We start from the raw sequence: 16966 nt of genomic DNA, 5'->3' as shown, positions 1-16966 counted from the left end.
AGTAGCCAAGAAGATGGTAATGTACGTGCTTATATGTTAGATGGGGAAATGAATCTATAGGTAGCAATTGTAATTGGGTGAAGGAGGGTGACAAAGTAACGATAAAAAGAAGCCCTCTCCTCTCTTGTTCAACAAGTCTTAGACCACATGCCGATATAGCTCTCATCTCCTAGCCTTCTCTCTTCCTCTTACATATGTTTCCTTGTATAGAGTTGGAGACTCCTTTCCTCTTACATATGGTCTCTCCCTCTTACATATGTTCCCTTCTTGTATAGAGTTTGGAGTCTGCTTTTCTCTAGTTGAACTTTCTTCCATGAGTAGTCTTGAATCTTTTTCTTTGTCTTTCCCCCTTCCTTATCAAACCTCTACATCTCTCATGATATGATCTTTGTGAGTTGTACTTTCATTTCCCATAACATTTGAGAGCAATTCATGGCAGCTTTTTTTAATCTTCCTCTCTTCTCTCTTTGTGCTCTAATTCTTACCTAAGAGACATCTTTCTTTAGACGCTCATTTACAACCACATGATGTCCTTGCTCTAAGTCAAATCCCATGGGCCTTGGATCACTAATGAAGGTGGATCCTTGAGGGAGCATTTTGCTCAGGCGGAGTTAGCATGATTGGAGCGTAGCTTATATGAGACTTTGACCCCCTGGTGGTAAAATTCTCATAACTTTCTACTCAATTGTCTAATTTGAGAAACTTACATCAGTAAGAATCTTTCTTTAAGGTGCACCTTTCTATATATTTATTTTTTTTATCAGATGTCAAAAGAAAGACTTATGAGTTTGTCAAAAGAAAGACTTATGAGTTTTAATGGTAATTTTACCCCCTTTTAGTAAATTCATTATTCCTCATGAGGTACGTCAAGTCTTGCAGGACTTCTTTGCATGCATGGCATGTTTTGTAGACATGTATTAGGCAAAGAAGGAGACAAGGGTATCATTTCTCAAGAAGGAGCTTGAGAACTTGAATATGCATGACTCAAGGGATTTATGTCAAAACATTCGACAAAGACCCAGGATCTAAGAGACAAACTCCTCGATATTGATGAGATCATTTTCGCAAAAGACAGTCTCTAGGACATTGCAATCATTGTGGACTCCTACTTGAGCTTCCACACTTGCCTTACACTGTCTTTGAGAGGCAATGAATAGACTCTACAATTTGAGGAGCTAGTGCAATTGTTATTGCGATAGGAGCACACAAGCAAGAATAATTCTTCCTCATCTTATCAAAATGATCAAGCGCTTGCTATTCGTGAGAGTAGAGGCAAGCCTAAAGGTGGTGCGCAGTTTAAATCTACTTCTAGACACCAATCTAAGAAGAAAAAGAATGAATTAGGAAAAGAAAAGAAGAAAGGAAGATGCTATCCTTATAAGAAGTCAGGCCATTATATCCATGACTGCAGGAAAAGATTGGCAAAAGAGGAGGAAGCTAGACTTAGGTCAGTTTAAGTTTCTAATGCTTCAAATGCTAACAAAGACAATGCTTCAACAAACTATGTGGCTAAAGAGTGGTCTTTTCTTGTATGCATCTATAATCTTAACCTAGAGGATAGTTCACTCAATGCAAATGCAGTTTAGAGTGGTGCATCAAGGCACAATTCTTCCAAGAAACACTTGCTTGTTGATTTGTAGCCTATTGTTGAGGGACATGTGCATATGCCATGCAACCAAATACCCTCAGGTAAGGTTTCCTATCATGTTGAAAACGTGTGTGGCAGACATGATGGCATCCATCCAAAATGTATGAGGCAACCTTATACCCTTTATCATACACGTTTCATCTCAATTAAATATGTATTCTTCGTCTCTACAACACTATTTTGTTTAGGTGTATATGGCACCATGCATTGGTGGCTTTCTTTCTCTCTAGTTGCACATATGCCATAAAGGCATTTATTTGGCATGTACTCCCCCCTCTATGTGTTCTTAGTGTTTGCACTTTGCAACCTGTTGGATTTTTAGCCATGGAAACAAGCTGCTAGAAACACATAAGTACTTCAAACTTCTTCCTCAAAGAATAGACCCAAGTGAATGTTGAAAAGTCATCTATAAAGGTCCTCAAATACAAATACTTCCCCATAGATAATATCCTCATGAACCACACACATTGTTATGTATAAACGCCACACAAGAACCTTCTTTACTGAGAAATTTAACATCTATCATCAGGGCAACTACACAAGAATCGGCCATACCAACAACGCTCATCACAATGGAAGTCCCACAAGAACCTTCTAATGTGAACAATGAATTATCTTCGTCACTGACAATTTTCTCAGCTGAAACTTGGGCTCAACAAAAGCAAAAGATCTCTAAGACATTGTGATCCTACTCACATTTGATACATAGAACATATATCATTTTATTACGGTGAGTATCATAAAATTGGTATATGTGGAAGACTACAAAGTTCAATGGTGTAACACTGACAATAAGGAACATGCCAACAACGAATCCACAAGAACCTGCTCCTAAAAATGGAGTAGCTAGTCCTTTTCTCTATCTCCGGCAATTCATTGATGATCCTAAAAAATAATAGCACCTCCATTTCTACCAAGAGAGAAATTATAAAAAAGATTCTTCTTTAATGATAGAACATAAAGGACATTAGGAAGATAGGATTTAGTACCATTTACTGACAACAGAATAATCTTTCCAACTAATAAGAATTATTGGCACATGACACATTTTGACTACAGTAGTGAAAGCAAGGGATATTCTGTTAGTACAGATGTAGGACTAGTTTAATAACAAATTTCTACAGGTCCACAGAGACTATTTTGAGGGACTGCTCCAACGGCCAATGAATGGTAGTTTACAACATGCTAAAAATCAACATTTACAGCCTGCAAAACAAACTCTGGATGCTCTAGAACATGGGCAAGAACAACCCATACCACATGACTATGTGGAGGAAATAGTCAAAGAAGAAAGGGCTACTGTAGAAGAAGCTAGAATAGTTCCAAGATGATTGAAATTGATTCGCAAGGCCACAAATTGTTGGCTCCTCTTCCCAATAGGACACATGCTAGGTTATGCTGACATAGCTTTGAGATCTTTGAGGATGCTCAAGAGAGTGAGCATTGAATGCATAAATTAGACTCGATCCATAAGAACACTACGTGGAATTTGGTGCAATTGCGCATAGACAGAGCGAGTTTGCATACTATCCTACTATGTTGCTTCACTGCTAACGCGAGTCGTGCAATATAGATCACCCCATATACAAGAATTCTAGTTGATTGAAGATAACATTTATTTCTATCAAAGAGAATTTCGATCTTCAGATCAATAATTATGGACATCAATATCACAATCTTTGCTAGTATGATGTAAATAGCACTTCATAGATATCTCTCTATTAACCATCTATATGGCATCTTTGATGCCTTTAATTGGGTCGCTATCATTAGCAACATAAACATTCTAAGGAATATCCAATGGCTTTATTGCTTTTTTCAAATCTTTTTTGAAGCTCGTGTATGATTGCTCTTCAATCTATATATTAAATATATTAATCACATATTTTGGTAACCAACTATACTAGATTAAAAACAAAATAGTACTCTATCTTCCTAAGACAAGGATCATCGCATGCAATAATGCCAAAAGTATCATTTGACTTTGATAACTCCAAGGATAACTCCTTTGCTTGAACTACCTCTGTCCTCAAGTCATACTTATTAAAGCCTAATGAATTTCAAACTAAACTATTAGACCTAACATTTAAAGTTTAAACTAAGATACAAATAAAAGTATGCAAGACTATTAAAGCCCAATGGAGCCTATTAAAGCTAACGTTTAAGCTATAACCTATAAAAAAGCTAACATTTAAGCTAACCTATTAAAAAGCTATTAAATTAACATTTAAGCTAGCCTATTAAATACTGACCTTTTTAAAGGCTAACCTTTTTAAAGTAACATTTAAAATCACTAATCTATTAAACTAACATTTAACTAAGCTATTAAATTGACATTTAGGACTAACCTATTAAAACTAATGTATTAAAACTACCTACCAACAAAAGCATTATTGGCAATGGTTCAACGCTACTAACAAAAACATGCCCTAGCACCCATGCACTACCACACTCTAGCTCTACTCATTTCCACCATGCTCTAGCTCAGCTCGCCGCCATGCTTGCCATGATGCAGCTCAAGATCCTTGCCTCCCTAATAGACATCAATGAGACGGATGGACTAAGATCATGATAGTTTGATGGCATTCATGACCACTACTGAGAAAAACCATTTAAGTCTTTATCACAACTTGCTCTTATTGAGCTGGATTGCTGTCATCTATGGTTGCAACATGCACATATTGCTTCTTCTATCTAAATCCTTGCCTACCTCCTTTTAGCTTTGACCTGCAATATCTTGCAATGTGTTCTCCTCTTCCATGATTGTAATGGATCATGTTTAGCTTTTGCTAATTTGGCTTGCTATCACTATACTAGTTTTCATTTTGTTGATCTCGATGTCTTGGAGTTTTGAACCATGATTATGCCCATGATTGAGTAACCTATGTGTTAAAATTAGCACATAGCTCTTGTATGGTGGACAACATCCACTTAGACATGGGAGGGACAAGCCACAACTGTCAACGACACAAGATGTCGCTTTTCACAAAAAACATGATACAAGATATACTGAACCCTAAATGCGGGTTGCTCTAAGTCTATACAAAAATCCCATAGGGTTCTCTATAAATCCAACCCATGCACCCCTATCTCTAAGCTACCTTGAGAGTGTCAATCTTAAAACCTCCCCTAGAATTATCTTTTAGCACCATAACAACTCCACTAAGATGTTTGAAGAGATAGCCACCACTGGTGTTGCGATGACTTGAATTACCACTGCAAAGAGCAGCAGCTACTACCACTATTATTCTTGCAGCTTCAGCTCACTACCACTATGTGTGTACCACAGGTGTGGTAGTTACCCATTGTGGTCTCTTGGATTGCATGGATGTTGGTGCTCATGAGCGTGTATTGAGCTATGGCATCCTTCAAGCACTGTGGGTTTTTGCTCATTTTCACCTAAAGCCTTTGGCTCTTCCAAACTCAATTTTGGCCACTTCTAGCTTCATTTGATGAGGGCCGTGAGCTCTTAAGCTTCCACAAGGCCTTTTGAGCCTTCAATCAAACTAGTCTGTTTGCAAAAGTGAAGATCCCTATGGACCTTTCCAATCCTTTAGGTTCTCTCTTCCTCTCTCCTCACAAGCTCTCTTTACTAATACTAACCCAAAGTAGACAAGGGGTAAGATCTCCACAAATATACCATAGTACCCACAAATACTAACCTATGCATTATTAATACACATCATGAGATTGTATACCTTACTATTCTAACATGCAGCTTGAACAAGAAGATTGAGATCTAATAAAGTCCATCTCTCTCCAGAAAGATAGAAGAAGGCAGGCTTGATTTGATTGAAACCTCAACTGCAAGAAACTTTCAAAAGAAGGTAATATAACCTTGTAATATAATTTATGCATGTGAAAATTCCATGCTCTCATTACAATCCACTAAATTCATCTCACCAATTGAATGCTATCACATCTGCCCTCAAATATGAAACCACTATTTATTGTTGCTTGCCATGGGTAACCTCATGTGAGGCAGACGTATCTATCGCAAACATAAAAGCAGTGACCTGCTTTTTTACTGGTACAGCGAATGCGTGCCACATAGATCCATGGAAAGGGCAGTAAAAGGCCCCGCTGTCCTGTTTTCCATAGTGAAAGGTTAGAAGAGGGAAGGCCCTTTAGGAATATATGTTATGGCATTTAAATAACCAATTTGAGTGTGGGATATAAAATGACCCCGCATGCCACTTGGCCGACACGAGGATGATTCTCTAAATTAGCCATTAAGCACGCTTTTTCAGGCAGAAAGAGTAGCCTGGCATGGACACAAAGGGGGACAAGCAGCCAGGAGGCCAACTGGTGGCACATGCTCGGAATCAAATAACAAAAGCAGCATAAAGAACTCTCTCTCTCTCACTTGCATAGAGCAGAGCTAGAAAAAGGAGAATCGAGAGCTAGACAGGGAACTCAGAAAGCAACAACATGAGGTGCTGCAACATCACTATAGGGTGGTAAAGGAATGAGAGCTGTTCTGCATGGTTATAAACTTTAACATCATAACTAATTTATTATGATTTTTATACAAGACTGGAGGACGATTTGAGCCTGTGGTTTCTAATATCAACCACATAAATAAATCGCCTCTAAGACAAGGGATATTGACTCAATATAAGAATGCAAAATACAACCGACGTACCGTAACTCTTTCAAAATAATTGCATGACAAAAGAATGTATTCCAATAACACCCAGTTTGTCTATGAATCAAAACTCTGAGGTTCACTGCTTGCAAAAGTGTTCCATACAATTGCACCTGTAACCCAAAAGAATATAGAAGGAACAAAGAGTGCTAGCTGCATCACAAAAAATTGGAGACAGAAAGTGATTAGTAAACTACCAGGAGGATAAATGAGTTTGTTCTCTCAAGCCATATATTTTCGCAATTAAGATTAAAAAGGATGATGGAGTATTTGTTTCCATGATTTCCCAACATGCAATAATCCTGACCTATGAATTACAAAGCACAGTAAGTAGAGTCATTACTTCATAAAACTGCCTCCGAAGTTTCTTGTTACAGAAATCAAATAGATAAAAGTTATAAGGTGCACAGTTGACTTACACTCCAAGAATGAGTATGATCAAGTATATAGCCTGTCAAATATACACCAAGAATCCCAGGAATAGCCCCAGCAGTATTTGTTATGCCCTGTATGAACCTTTGTGTAAGAGGTTGAGACGATCTTGGAATCTCATTAATAAAAGGTACAGTTGCAACTGGAATGACTAACCAGTAGTACACCAGCATATTTGGGAGAGACGTCCTGGTGAGTGCAGTACAGTCCTGCAGCCATGCAAATTTGTGAGTTTAAAAGCCTGTAGATTTGACAATCCTCCATGATTTGACTGTCATATTTCTTAGAGCCAAAAAAGCACCAATTCACTTCAAGAAAAGAAGCCATATTATTAAGGATATAACTACCTCCCAACGCAAAGCTTGAAAGAGCTAAACCAGTGGTAATAATTGACACTGTAGCCCATGGAGAGAGACCAATGTCCATAGAAACAAGAGTCATGCATATCGCTGGTGAGACGAAGGCAATGCTCTGACAGAGTTTTCGTACCTATAATTCCCATGCAAACTTTAGATATACCCAGCCTTTTGACACAATATATCACAAATAAAATAGGTTCCTGCTTAGCGCAAGAAAACACGTGTCAAAATCAATGCAGAAGCCAAAAGAGAGAAGAGTATCACCCATTACACAAAACCACATATCCATACACTCACATATACTTAAGCATCCATTTATACTAAGGTCTTCGTACTGAGTTTCTGTTGACACTCCAGAGGTGAAGGGAAGACTCAGCCATGACAAAGACTAGCACTAAAGGAGAAGGCTAATCACAAAGTAGTCCACATTCTCTTCATTCAAGCTACAACTGCTAGTGAAGACTATACAATTCCATTTTAGTCTCTCCCAAATGAGCATAATCATCATCATCATCATCATATCAAATCCAATATCAAGTCTAGTCTTATACATCCGATACGTGAGTGGGTGTCCCAAAAAGGTGTGGGATATCATGGTAGGCCAGGTGTTGGGTGGGGCTGTACTAGCATGAAGCCAGTGAGAGAGCGCTAACAGCTATCTGTGGATGTGGTCTGTCACAGCCTCCTAGCATGGATTTGCATCTAACAAGGGCCAAAGTAACCCCTGTTGGTCGTGCCGCAGTCCTAAACATGGATGGGATGTCACCAAGCATGATCTGTGCATCTGTCCTCTGTCAAATGTGTTCTACCGTAGGTTCTGGACCTCTACCTCGCCGACCACCCGTGGTCTGATGGTCCATGTGATTTGGCTGGAAAAACTCCGTAATCATACTCTGAGATGAGTATGGTTGTGTGCCTTGCACCTACCTTTGCAATCTGAGTAGAAGCTATCTGTATCTAACTGCCTCAAGGATGAAGGTGGCAAGATCGAGGTAGGAGAGGAATTTGGAAAGGGATCCGAAACCATCCCTATAGAGATAGTGGTGGCGAACTAAAAATCTCATTAGTATACATGGCATTTGAAGGCAAAGTGCTTTCTGACTCAATCTCCTGTCGATCACACAAGATGCAGATGTGACTCTCCCTGGATACTCCCTCAGCTCGTCCACTCTCAATGTAGACTCAGTGTGATGCAACATGGAATTGTTTGATAGAGATCCTTGGGAGGTGGATCTGGGTATACCCTGGTGGATCATTGAAACCATCCTTAGAGATGTGCAAGCAATGATCCCTGTAGAAGCTGAGCTTCACTAGGAGCTCACTCAGTGCCAACCACGCCTGAATGTGTGTAGCTATAGAAGGTCCTCTTGGATGACCTAGTTCACCTCGCGATATCTGAGTGGCATAGATGGAGCCTCAATGTTGTATTTAAAGGGGTGTAATCTATCCATGTGGAGCCCCAATCTCTCAAACCACATGCATGTGTGCACATACCATCGTCTCTCATCACTCTCAACTGATGGAAGCCAAGAAACCTCACGTATGAAGAGTGTGATGCATCGCCGATCACGATAGTTAATAACATGACTCATGTCCTGTAACCATGGGTACATAGGCAATGGAATCTCCCTCAAATCTCATAGTATCTAGGGCATCTTATCAGGTATATATGTGTGTGAGAGAGAGAGAGGGGGGGAAGGGGTAAGGGATGGCAAATGATGCCTTTATAAACCGTCCACAAGAAACCAACAAGTTTTATTGGAAACAAGTAATATCTATCATCATCATTTGAAAATTGTAGTTCTATTAGAGTTGTTGAAGTTCATAAGCATAGAGATTTCAGGCCTATGTGTCTGTGCTTAAGCAAGTTTGGGCAGATTGTATATATGCACACACACACACACCCTTTTTTTTTTCCTAAAGTGAAAACTTGAGTGCTTTATACTACAAGATAGCTATCCCAGAAAAAACTGGTAAGATGAAATATTACATCAAGAGAATTTCCATGTAGGACAAATATACATCCTGATCTATGCAGTGAGTTTGCAGACAATCGAAGAGCGATTGCTGCAAAGAACGACGAAAGAAAACAAAAGTAGAAAAAAGTAAATCACCAAAGACTCTGTGGTTTCTAGCTTTCTAGAGGGTCCAAAGTGCCCAGTAGCGAACCCAGATGAAGAACAAATCAAAATCCAGCCATCTAGGAGAAATCCCAAACAACCAGAAAAGCTTGCCAAAAGAAGCCTAAGAGAATCTTTGTCTCAATCTATCACACACACACACACACAACACACACATGCGCGCGCGCATTTTTTTAAAAAAAAGTGTAATCCATGTCTTTCTATATTATAAGAAGTCATACCCAAAGAGGGAACATGCAATTACAAACATAAGAAGATTTCAATTTTAGACAAGTAGACAGAGGAATCTATCTACCGAGCATAGAGGCAATCATAAAGAGATTGCCTAAGTGACATCTGAAAAAGTGAAACTTGGAGAAGGTGGAATCTCTAAATACTCTATGAATTTTGTCTTCCCACAAAGTCCAGAGTCCCCAATATCTAACCCAGGTGAAGAAAAGATCAAATTCATGTCTCTACGGATAAATCCGAAATATCCAGAAGAGCTTGCCAAAGCAAGCTAAAGAAATCTAGCTCGGAGATGCTGTTGTAGTAGAAACAGGAAGTCACGAGTGATAGGGCAATGCCAAAAGAGATGAAGCAAGGATTCCCTTGAAGCAAAGCATATGTGACAAGCCGGAGCAATATGTCAACGTTCTAGGAGTTGACCAAATAGTATAACTCCAACCAAGATCCACCTTACCTGTTGTTGAAGAAGCAATTTCCAGCTCCAAAGCTGTCACAATCTTTAGCGCCACCACTTGGCATTCAATGCATAGACCAAATGTGATTTCCTCGATCTGAAATCCAAGGTGGAGGCATCAGGGCCTTATACAAACTAGCTACCACTGATACATTAGCCAACAGTAGAGGGAAAGTGCTGGAATCCTAGCGATGTAGAGCACAATCCGTGAGGCGATAAGAGAGCTTCAACTTTGGTGCTGGTAAGGAAGATTGAAGCATTCGAGAAAGAGAATGCCAGAAAGGTCTACAATGCAGCCCCAAACCATACTGTCTGACTGTTGATGGAAAAGCTATTAATGTACCATCCGCATGAAGCACATCACCCACCAACTAAATCCCTTTGGAGGAAATGAAATAAGAACACCTACGTTTTTGTAGAGCAAGGGGAGGATCAAACACCTTTGACCAATTCAAACTTTCAGCCCATAAAGAATTCCCATCAAGGGAGGTACGGTCCTGCCATTTGAGATGAGATAGATATTCTTTCCAATTTGAAAACATTCTAGAGGCATAAGGACAGCCCTTAACTTGCCCCATCAACGTGTCCCAAAACAAAACCCCATTGATTTGGATGCCAATGTCCAAAAGCAGTAGTCGTCAACTGCGAAAGTAATTGAGCATCATAGCACACCCAAGGCTGATTACCCTGCAGAAATTGTAGGCCATCTTCTCCCAGTCGTATTGATGCCCTCTAGGCCCTCGTATGTGCCATGTAGCTTTAGTTATTGGCACTTAGGTCACCTCGTACTTTTAGTGTCTTATGACACCTAGTACTAGTGGTACCACTAGGACACTAGGTCCTAGGGTTCTCTTTTATAGTACTTTGTACTTTCATTTTCATTCTTCTAGTTGATGTGACAGCTTCCACTTCTTGCTCCACTCTTGTGCATCCTTTTGCTTCCGTGAGCCTACAGTGGTATCAGAGCACTTCCTTCCTGAACCTGCTCCTACTCCTAGCTTCCTGCTTCCAGCTCCCGCACTTCAGCTCCATCGTCAAGCTTAGCTATCGAACGTACCGCACAGCTCCGACACGACCCCGCGACCTGCTGTCCGTATGATTCCGTACACTGTACGGACTCCGTACAGTTTTGTACTACAGGCTGAAGGTGTTTAGTGTCCTTCATTTGCAGGCTAAGTTGTGCACCAGCCATCGTTTGGCTTCGATTTTGGGAGCAGACATTGCATTGTAGTAGATCTGTAAATTTTGGCGACATTTGGGGCTTTTGCATTCAGGCTATGATTTTGCAGGTAGATTACAGATTTGTAGACAATTTAGGGCTTTCTTGAATTTGCCCCATTTTTGGCTCAGTTTTGCTCTACAAATTGGGGCTTTTGGGTCTATTGCAGGCAGATTGCACGATACGCAGGCCATTTGATCACATTTGCAAATTACAGCTTATTTGGGGCTTTTCCAGATTTGGACAGCAAGTCCGATTTTTTGTAGTTGCAAGCTTTGAGGCTATCTTTTGGGTCACTTTGTCAGTGCTTTATGACTCGTCCCATTTGCAATGGCTGGCAACAATCATGATTTATTTGGCATTCTTCGTAAAGATGATAAGTTGGATGGCACCAACTATCCGATGTGGTCTTATCTCATGAAACATATTCTTGTTGCAAGGCATTTTTGGAACATTGTTTCTGGGGTTGATCTGAGGCCAGCCAATGCTACAGTGGCTGCCCCTACTGCTGGTCCCTCTACAAAGGGTACTCCTCCTCATGCTTTATCCTCTAACACCCCAGTTGCTGCTCCTCCAACTCAGTAACAAACAAGATGGGATGCAAGAGATGCAAATGCACAAACATGTATTGCTTTATCATGCAAGAGAATCATTATTCCACACATCCGGTCATGCAGGACAGCAAAGGATGCTTGGGACAAATTGGCTTCTCTTTATCAGATTCGTAATGAGGCATGTGTTGTATATTTAAGAAGGCAATTGCAAGAAGTCAACATGAATGACGGTGACTCTATGGATGCATACTTGACAAAGGTCAAGGACAACAACTTGCCAATATTGATGAGGTGGTGTCAAATTCTCAGCTTGTCAGTACCACATTGAATGGGCTGCCAGATACATATCCTCCTCCTTGCTGGTAGCCCTTCTCTGGTATAAGGCCTTTCTTCCTGCATAAAAATCCCCTTGAATAGAGCTATGAGCTGTGAGAATTACACCCTGCAAGTTCTGGTCTCTGTTTTGGACAGTTTTGACAATGTTGTGAGTTTGATGCTACATTAGATGCTACTTTAGCATCTCTGATGTTTTAAAATGTTGAATAGCATCAGTACAACTGTGGCTACAGCTTTCCTTTAAGTTGCTATACCTGGATTTGCTTGGAATACTTTCATTGAGCCACCTCTATGAAGCATGCAAGTGAAAGCATCATTTCCATTATCATTTGTAGTATGGAATTTGGTTACAAGTCTTTGCTACACTAAATGCTTGTACCTTGAAAATTTTTAACTCTTTCTAGCCTTGTAAGAGAGTGGACACTGCCCATTCTGGGTTAGACCCTCTCATGGCTACCTTCTTGAATATGGATAAGTTCAATGGTAAAGGCTTTCACACATGGCAGATGAAGGTTAAGTTTGCATCAATGAGGGAAAACCTCTGGGGGCTTGTCAAACCTGCTTCAACTTCTTCTTCAACAGCCTCTAATGCTGGAAAATCCTCAGCTCCGACACGCCCGACAAGAGATCCTGCTAGAGAGGAGAAAGCCTATGGCATCATTGCTCTTGGCTTAGGAGATGACTATATTCATCACATCTCTGATTTAGAGTCTCCTTCTGAAGCTTGGCAAAAGCTTGACATTATTTTTTGTGCTAGCTCTCACATCTCAAAATTGTCACTTAAGATTGCTTTCTTTGAATTGAAGATGGCTAGTGGCACTCCTTTGGCTGCCCATGTCAATCATATGCGGAGTCTCACGACTCAACTTGCTTCTATCAACTCTCCAATCACTACAATTGATGCAATGGCAGTGTGGATTGACAGTCAATGCCTCACATGCAATTGACTCCCATGAGCCAGCAGATGCCTCACATGCACATGCTCTCCAGGATGATTGGGCATGGGCTGTCCATTGCTCTTTTGATCCCTCCAAAGTTGATGCTTTCTTTACTGCTAATGATGCTCGGTGTTTCCAAGCACGTCACTTCTTGCAAACACTTGTTTCATTCCTTAGCTAATGCACCTCGAGGGGGGACTGTCACATGTGCTAATAATGCTTCCTATGCTGTAAAAGGAATTGGAGATATGCAGCTCACATCCATTCAAGCCATCCTGTCACTTTGACAAATGTTCTTTTTGTGCCTGGAATTGAAGTCAACTTCATTTCAATTTCAGCAATTGCCACTTCAGGTTTCAGAGTGATATTTGATGGATACAAATGCTTAGTATATGATCTTCGTGATGACAATGCCATAGTTCTCACTGGCACTTTGCAAAAGGGGCTTTATCACCTTGATCATCACTCAGTTGCACTTTCTATTGAAGCATTTGCTATTTCAGATTCACAGCTTCCTGAAGCTCATCTTTGGCATGAGAGAATGGGTCATCTCAATTATAGAGCTCTTGCCAAGTTACATTCACAGGGCATGGCAAATTATGTACCTCAAACTCACACAATTTCCAAACATGTGTGTGAGGCTTGTCTTTTGGGTAAGATGCACCGGTTTCCTTTTCAAAAGAATTGTCCAAAATTCTCACAAATGAAATTACAGCTAGTGCACACTGATGTCTGTGGCCCAATGAGGACAAATGCCATTGGGGGGTACAAATATTCCATGACTCTAATTGATGACTTCACAAGATATTGCTGGGTATATGATTTAAAAGCCAAATCTGAAGTGTTCTCATGCTTTCAGAGGTGGCTGAATATGGTTGAGAATGAATCAGGATGCAAGCTTGTCACCCTCAACACAAATCAGGAGGGGGAGTATATGTCAAAGGAGTTTGATGCATTTTTGTCTTCACGGGGCACTGTTCACTCATGCACTACTCCTTACACTCCTCAGCATAATCCTGTTTCTGAAAGGAAAAACAGGTCCACTATGGAGATGGCCAGATGCATGTTTAAGGCCAAGTCCTTGCCCAATAAATTTTGGCTTGAGGACTGTTACACCTTATAAAGCATGGAAAGGCAAGAAGCCTTCACTTTCACACATGAGAGTTTTTGGGTCTCTTGCATATGTTCATGAACCATCTCAGCTGAGACATAAGCTTGATGATAAGGCAATCAAATGCATATTTATTGGTTACAGCCAGAAGAGCAGAGGGTATCGGTTATACCAACCAAATACTGGGAAGATTGTTGTCAGTAGAGATGTAATCTTTGCTGAACATTTGGCTTCTCCTCTTGTGGATGCAAAGCTAAGCTAGAAGTTGACATGTTTGATGCCTTTGACTCTTGGTTACCTCCACTTCCCTCAGAGGGGGACTTTGACCAGCAACCTAAACCTCCTACAGGCCCACCAAGCAATGATCAGCCAGCACCCCATGCTGATTTGCAAGTTCCTCCTCCAACACAAAATGATCCCACTATTCATGATGTAGTAATTGAAGAAAGAGCTGTCAATAGACAGCAAAGGCAAGTTCCCAAATGGCTTCTTGACACATTGAGGGACAGCAAACAAGATCAACCTCTTGCTGCCCAGACAAGATCAAGAATTAGACAGATGCATGGTCACTTTCTTGAGTTTGCACTCCTTGCTACAGCTTGCAATGAAGAGCCTTTATGCCATAAAGATGCTTTTGATAGCAAAGAGTGGATGGATGCAATGAGAGCTGAGCTACAATCTATTGCCAAAAATGACACATGGGAATTAGTAGATCTCCCTCCCGGCAAGCATGCCATTGGTACCCGGTGGGTCTACAAATTAAAAAGGAAATCTGATGGCAGCATAGATCGACACAAAGCCCGTCTTGTTGCAAAAGGGTATGCCCAACAACAAGGCATTGATTTTGAGGAGACCTTTGCTCCCACTTCCAGGATTACTACTATTAGATGTGTCATTGCCATTGCAGCCCATCATCATTGGCAAGTGCACCAGCTTGACATCAAGATTGCCTTTCTTCATGGGGATCTGCAGGAAGAAGTTTATGTAACACAACCTCCTGGCTTTGAGATTGTTGGCTCTGAAAACAAGGTATGCCGGCTGAGAAAAGCCCTTTATGGTTTGAAGCAGGCACCCATGGCATGGTATGCTAAAATTCATGCACACTTACTGTCCCTTGGTTTTCAGAATAGCCCCACAGAGCCCACTCTTTATATCCATGGGAGTGGATCTGATTTTTTAGTGCTGATTTTATATGTGGATGGCATGCTGATCACGGGCCCTGATACTCAGCATATTGCAGCTTTCAAGGCTGATTTGCAGCAAGCTTTTGAAATGTCAGACATGGGACAGCTGCACTATTATTTGGGGATTCAGTTTGCTCATGTTGAGGGGGGTATCATGATGTCACAGTCCAAGTATATTGGACAGCTCCTTGATCGTTTTCAGTTTGAGGATTGCAAGACAACCTCTACTCCAGTGGACCCTGGCTTCAATTTTTCAGCTCATGATGGGAGCCCACCATGTGATATCACTCTTTACCAGCACGCTATTGGATGTCTCATTTACTTATGCCACACCAGACCTGACTTACAGTATGCAGTATCCCAGCTTAGCAGGTTCATGCACATGCCCAGTTCACAGCATTGGCAGGTAGTGAAGAGAGTCTTCAGATATCTCAGAGGCACTCAGGATTTAGTCCTCTTCTATGGTGATCAGGGTTCACTTACCATGCATGCTTACACGGATAGTGAATGGGCAGGTTGTTCCAACACCATAGTGTCACATACCGGCAATTGTTTTTTGCTTGGCAGTTCATGTATCTCTTGGCTCAACAAGAAGCAACCAACAGTTGCCACATCCAGCTGTGAGGCTGAGTACAGGGCAGCCTTCACCGCTACAGTAGAGTGTGTCTGGCTTCGACAATTACTTACAGATCTTGGTATTCGCCAGACATCCTCCACTATGGTCTACACTGACAGCCAGAGTGCTTTGGCCATTGCGCGTAATACAGTGTTTCATGCGCGTACCAAGCATATTGAAGTTCACTATCATTATGTTCAAGAGCGGTTATCAGCAAGAGACATAGAGTTGTCATATCTTCCCACAGAGGACAACATAGCAGATATGTTTACAAAGGCACTTCCTCGTCCCAAGTTCAAAGTCTTTCGACAGGCTTTACACTTGGTTCCCTTTGTTACATTATGTGGCATACCTTGTACATTCATAGGTGGCTATATCCTTTTGATGAACATGTGCCACTATGACCAGAAAATACTAGGTATTGTAAGACGTTTCCACAATACTTCAGCCCATACCATGGAGGGGGGTTTGTAGGCCATCTTCTCTCGGTCGTATTGATGCCCTCTAGGCCCTCGTATGTGCCATGTAGCTTTAGTTATTTGCACTTAGGTCACCTAGTACTAGTGGTACCACTAGAACACTAGGTCCTAGGGTTCTCTTTTATAGTACTTTGTACTTTCATTTTCATTCTTCTAGTTGATGTGACGGCTTCCACTTCTTGCTTCACTCTTGTGCATCCTTTTGCTTCCGTGAGCCTACAGAAATTCCAACATCATCTTTCCATTATGTGCCAAAATGTGAATGTGAATAATTAAAATATTCAAGCTACCATGCATTTTTGGTGAGGAGAGACGCTCCATAGAAAGTAATCTAATGCTTTTACGGCCAGGCTTTGAGACCCAGAATGTCTCCATGAGGATGGACATAAAAGATGCAATATCTTTTTTGCCAAACATGATCAGAGGCAAGAAGAACCATATGTAGGCAACCAAAATTGATTGCACGATGTGGAGACGAACATGCAAGCGAAGTGGCTACACACACACACATGTCACACACACACACACACACACACACACACACATCATCATCATCATCATCATCATGTTTACATCCTTCAGAGGAAGAATACACCTATGGGACCAAAAACAACATTAC

The 16966-nt window shown here is 40.9% G+C and overlaps 1 protein-coding gene across 1 annotated transcript in view; it reads right to left on the bottom strand.

Annotated features, from left to right (window-relative positions):
• Window positions 1–6116: 6116 nt before the first annotated feature.
• Window positions 6117–16966, bottom strand: part of PHT4;5 (phosphate transporter 4;5) — a 138235-nt gene continuing 127385 nt past the window's right edge. Inside the window, exons 12-15 of the mRNA XM_087389434.1 lie at window positions 7076–7217; window positions 6885–6937; window positions 6716–6802; window positions 6117–6449 (exon numbers count right to left, since the gene is read on the bottom strand). Of these exons, the coding sequence (XP_087245560.1) occupies window positions 6354–6449; window positions 6716–6802; window positions 6885–6937; window positions 7076–7217 (378 nt within the window). The 3' untranslated portion in view covers window positions 6117–6353. The remainder of the gene's footprint in view (window positions 6450–6715; window positions 6803–6884; window positions 6938–7075; window positions 7218–16966) is intronic.

The sequence above is a fragment of the Dipteris shenzhenensis genome, chromosome 18 (assembly GCF_047967505.1).
Source record: "Dipteris shenzhenensis isolate YYH24624 ecotype China chromosome 18, Dip_SZ_1.0, whole genome shotgun sequence".
In the NCBI taxonomy this organism is placed as follows: domain Eukaryota; kingdom Viridiplantae; phylum Streptophyta; class Polypodiopsida; order Gleicheniales; family Dipteridaceae; genus Dipteris; species Dipteris shenzhenensis.
Note: the sequence above shows the minus strand (reverse complement) of the source record. Positions and strands in the feature narration are given on the sequence as shown.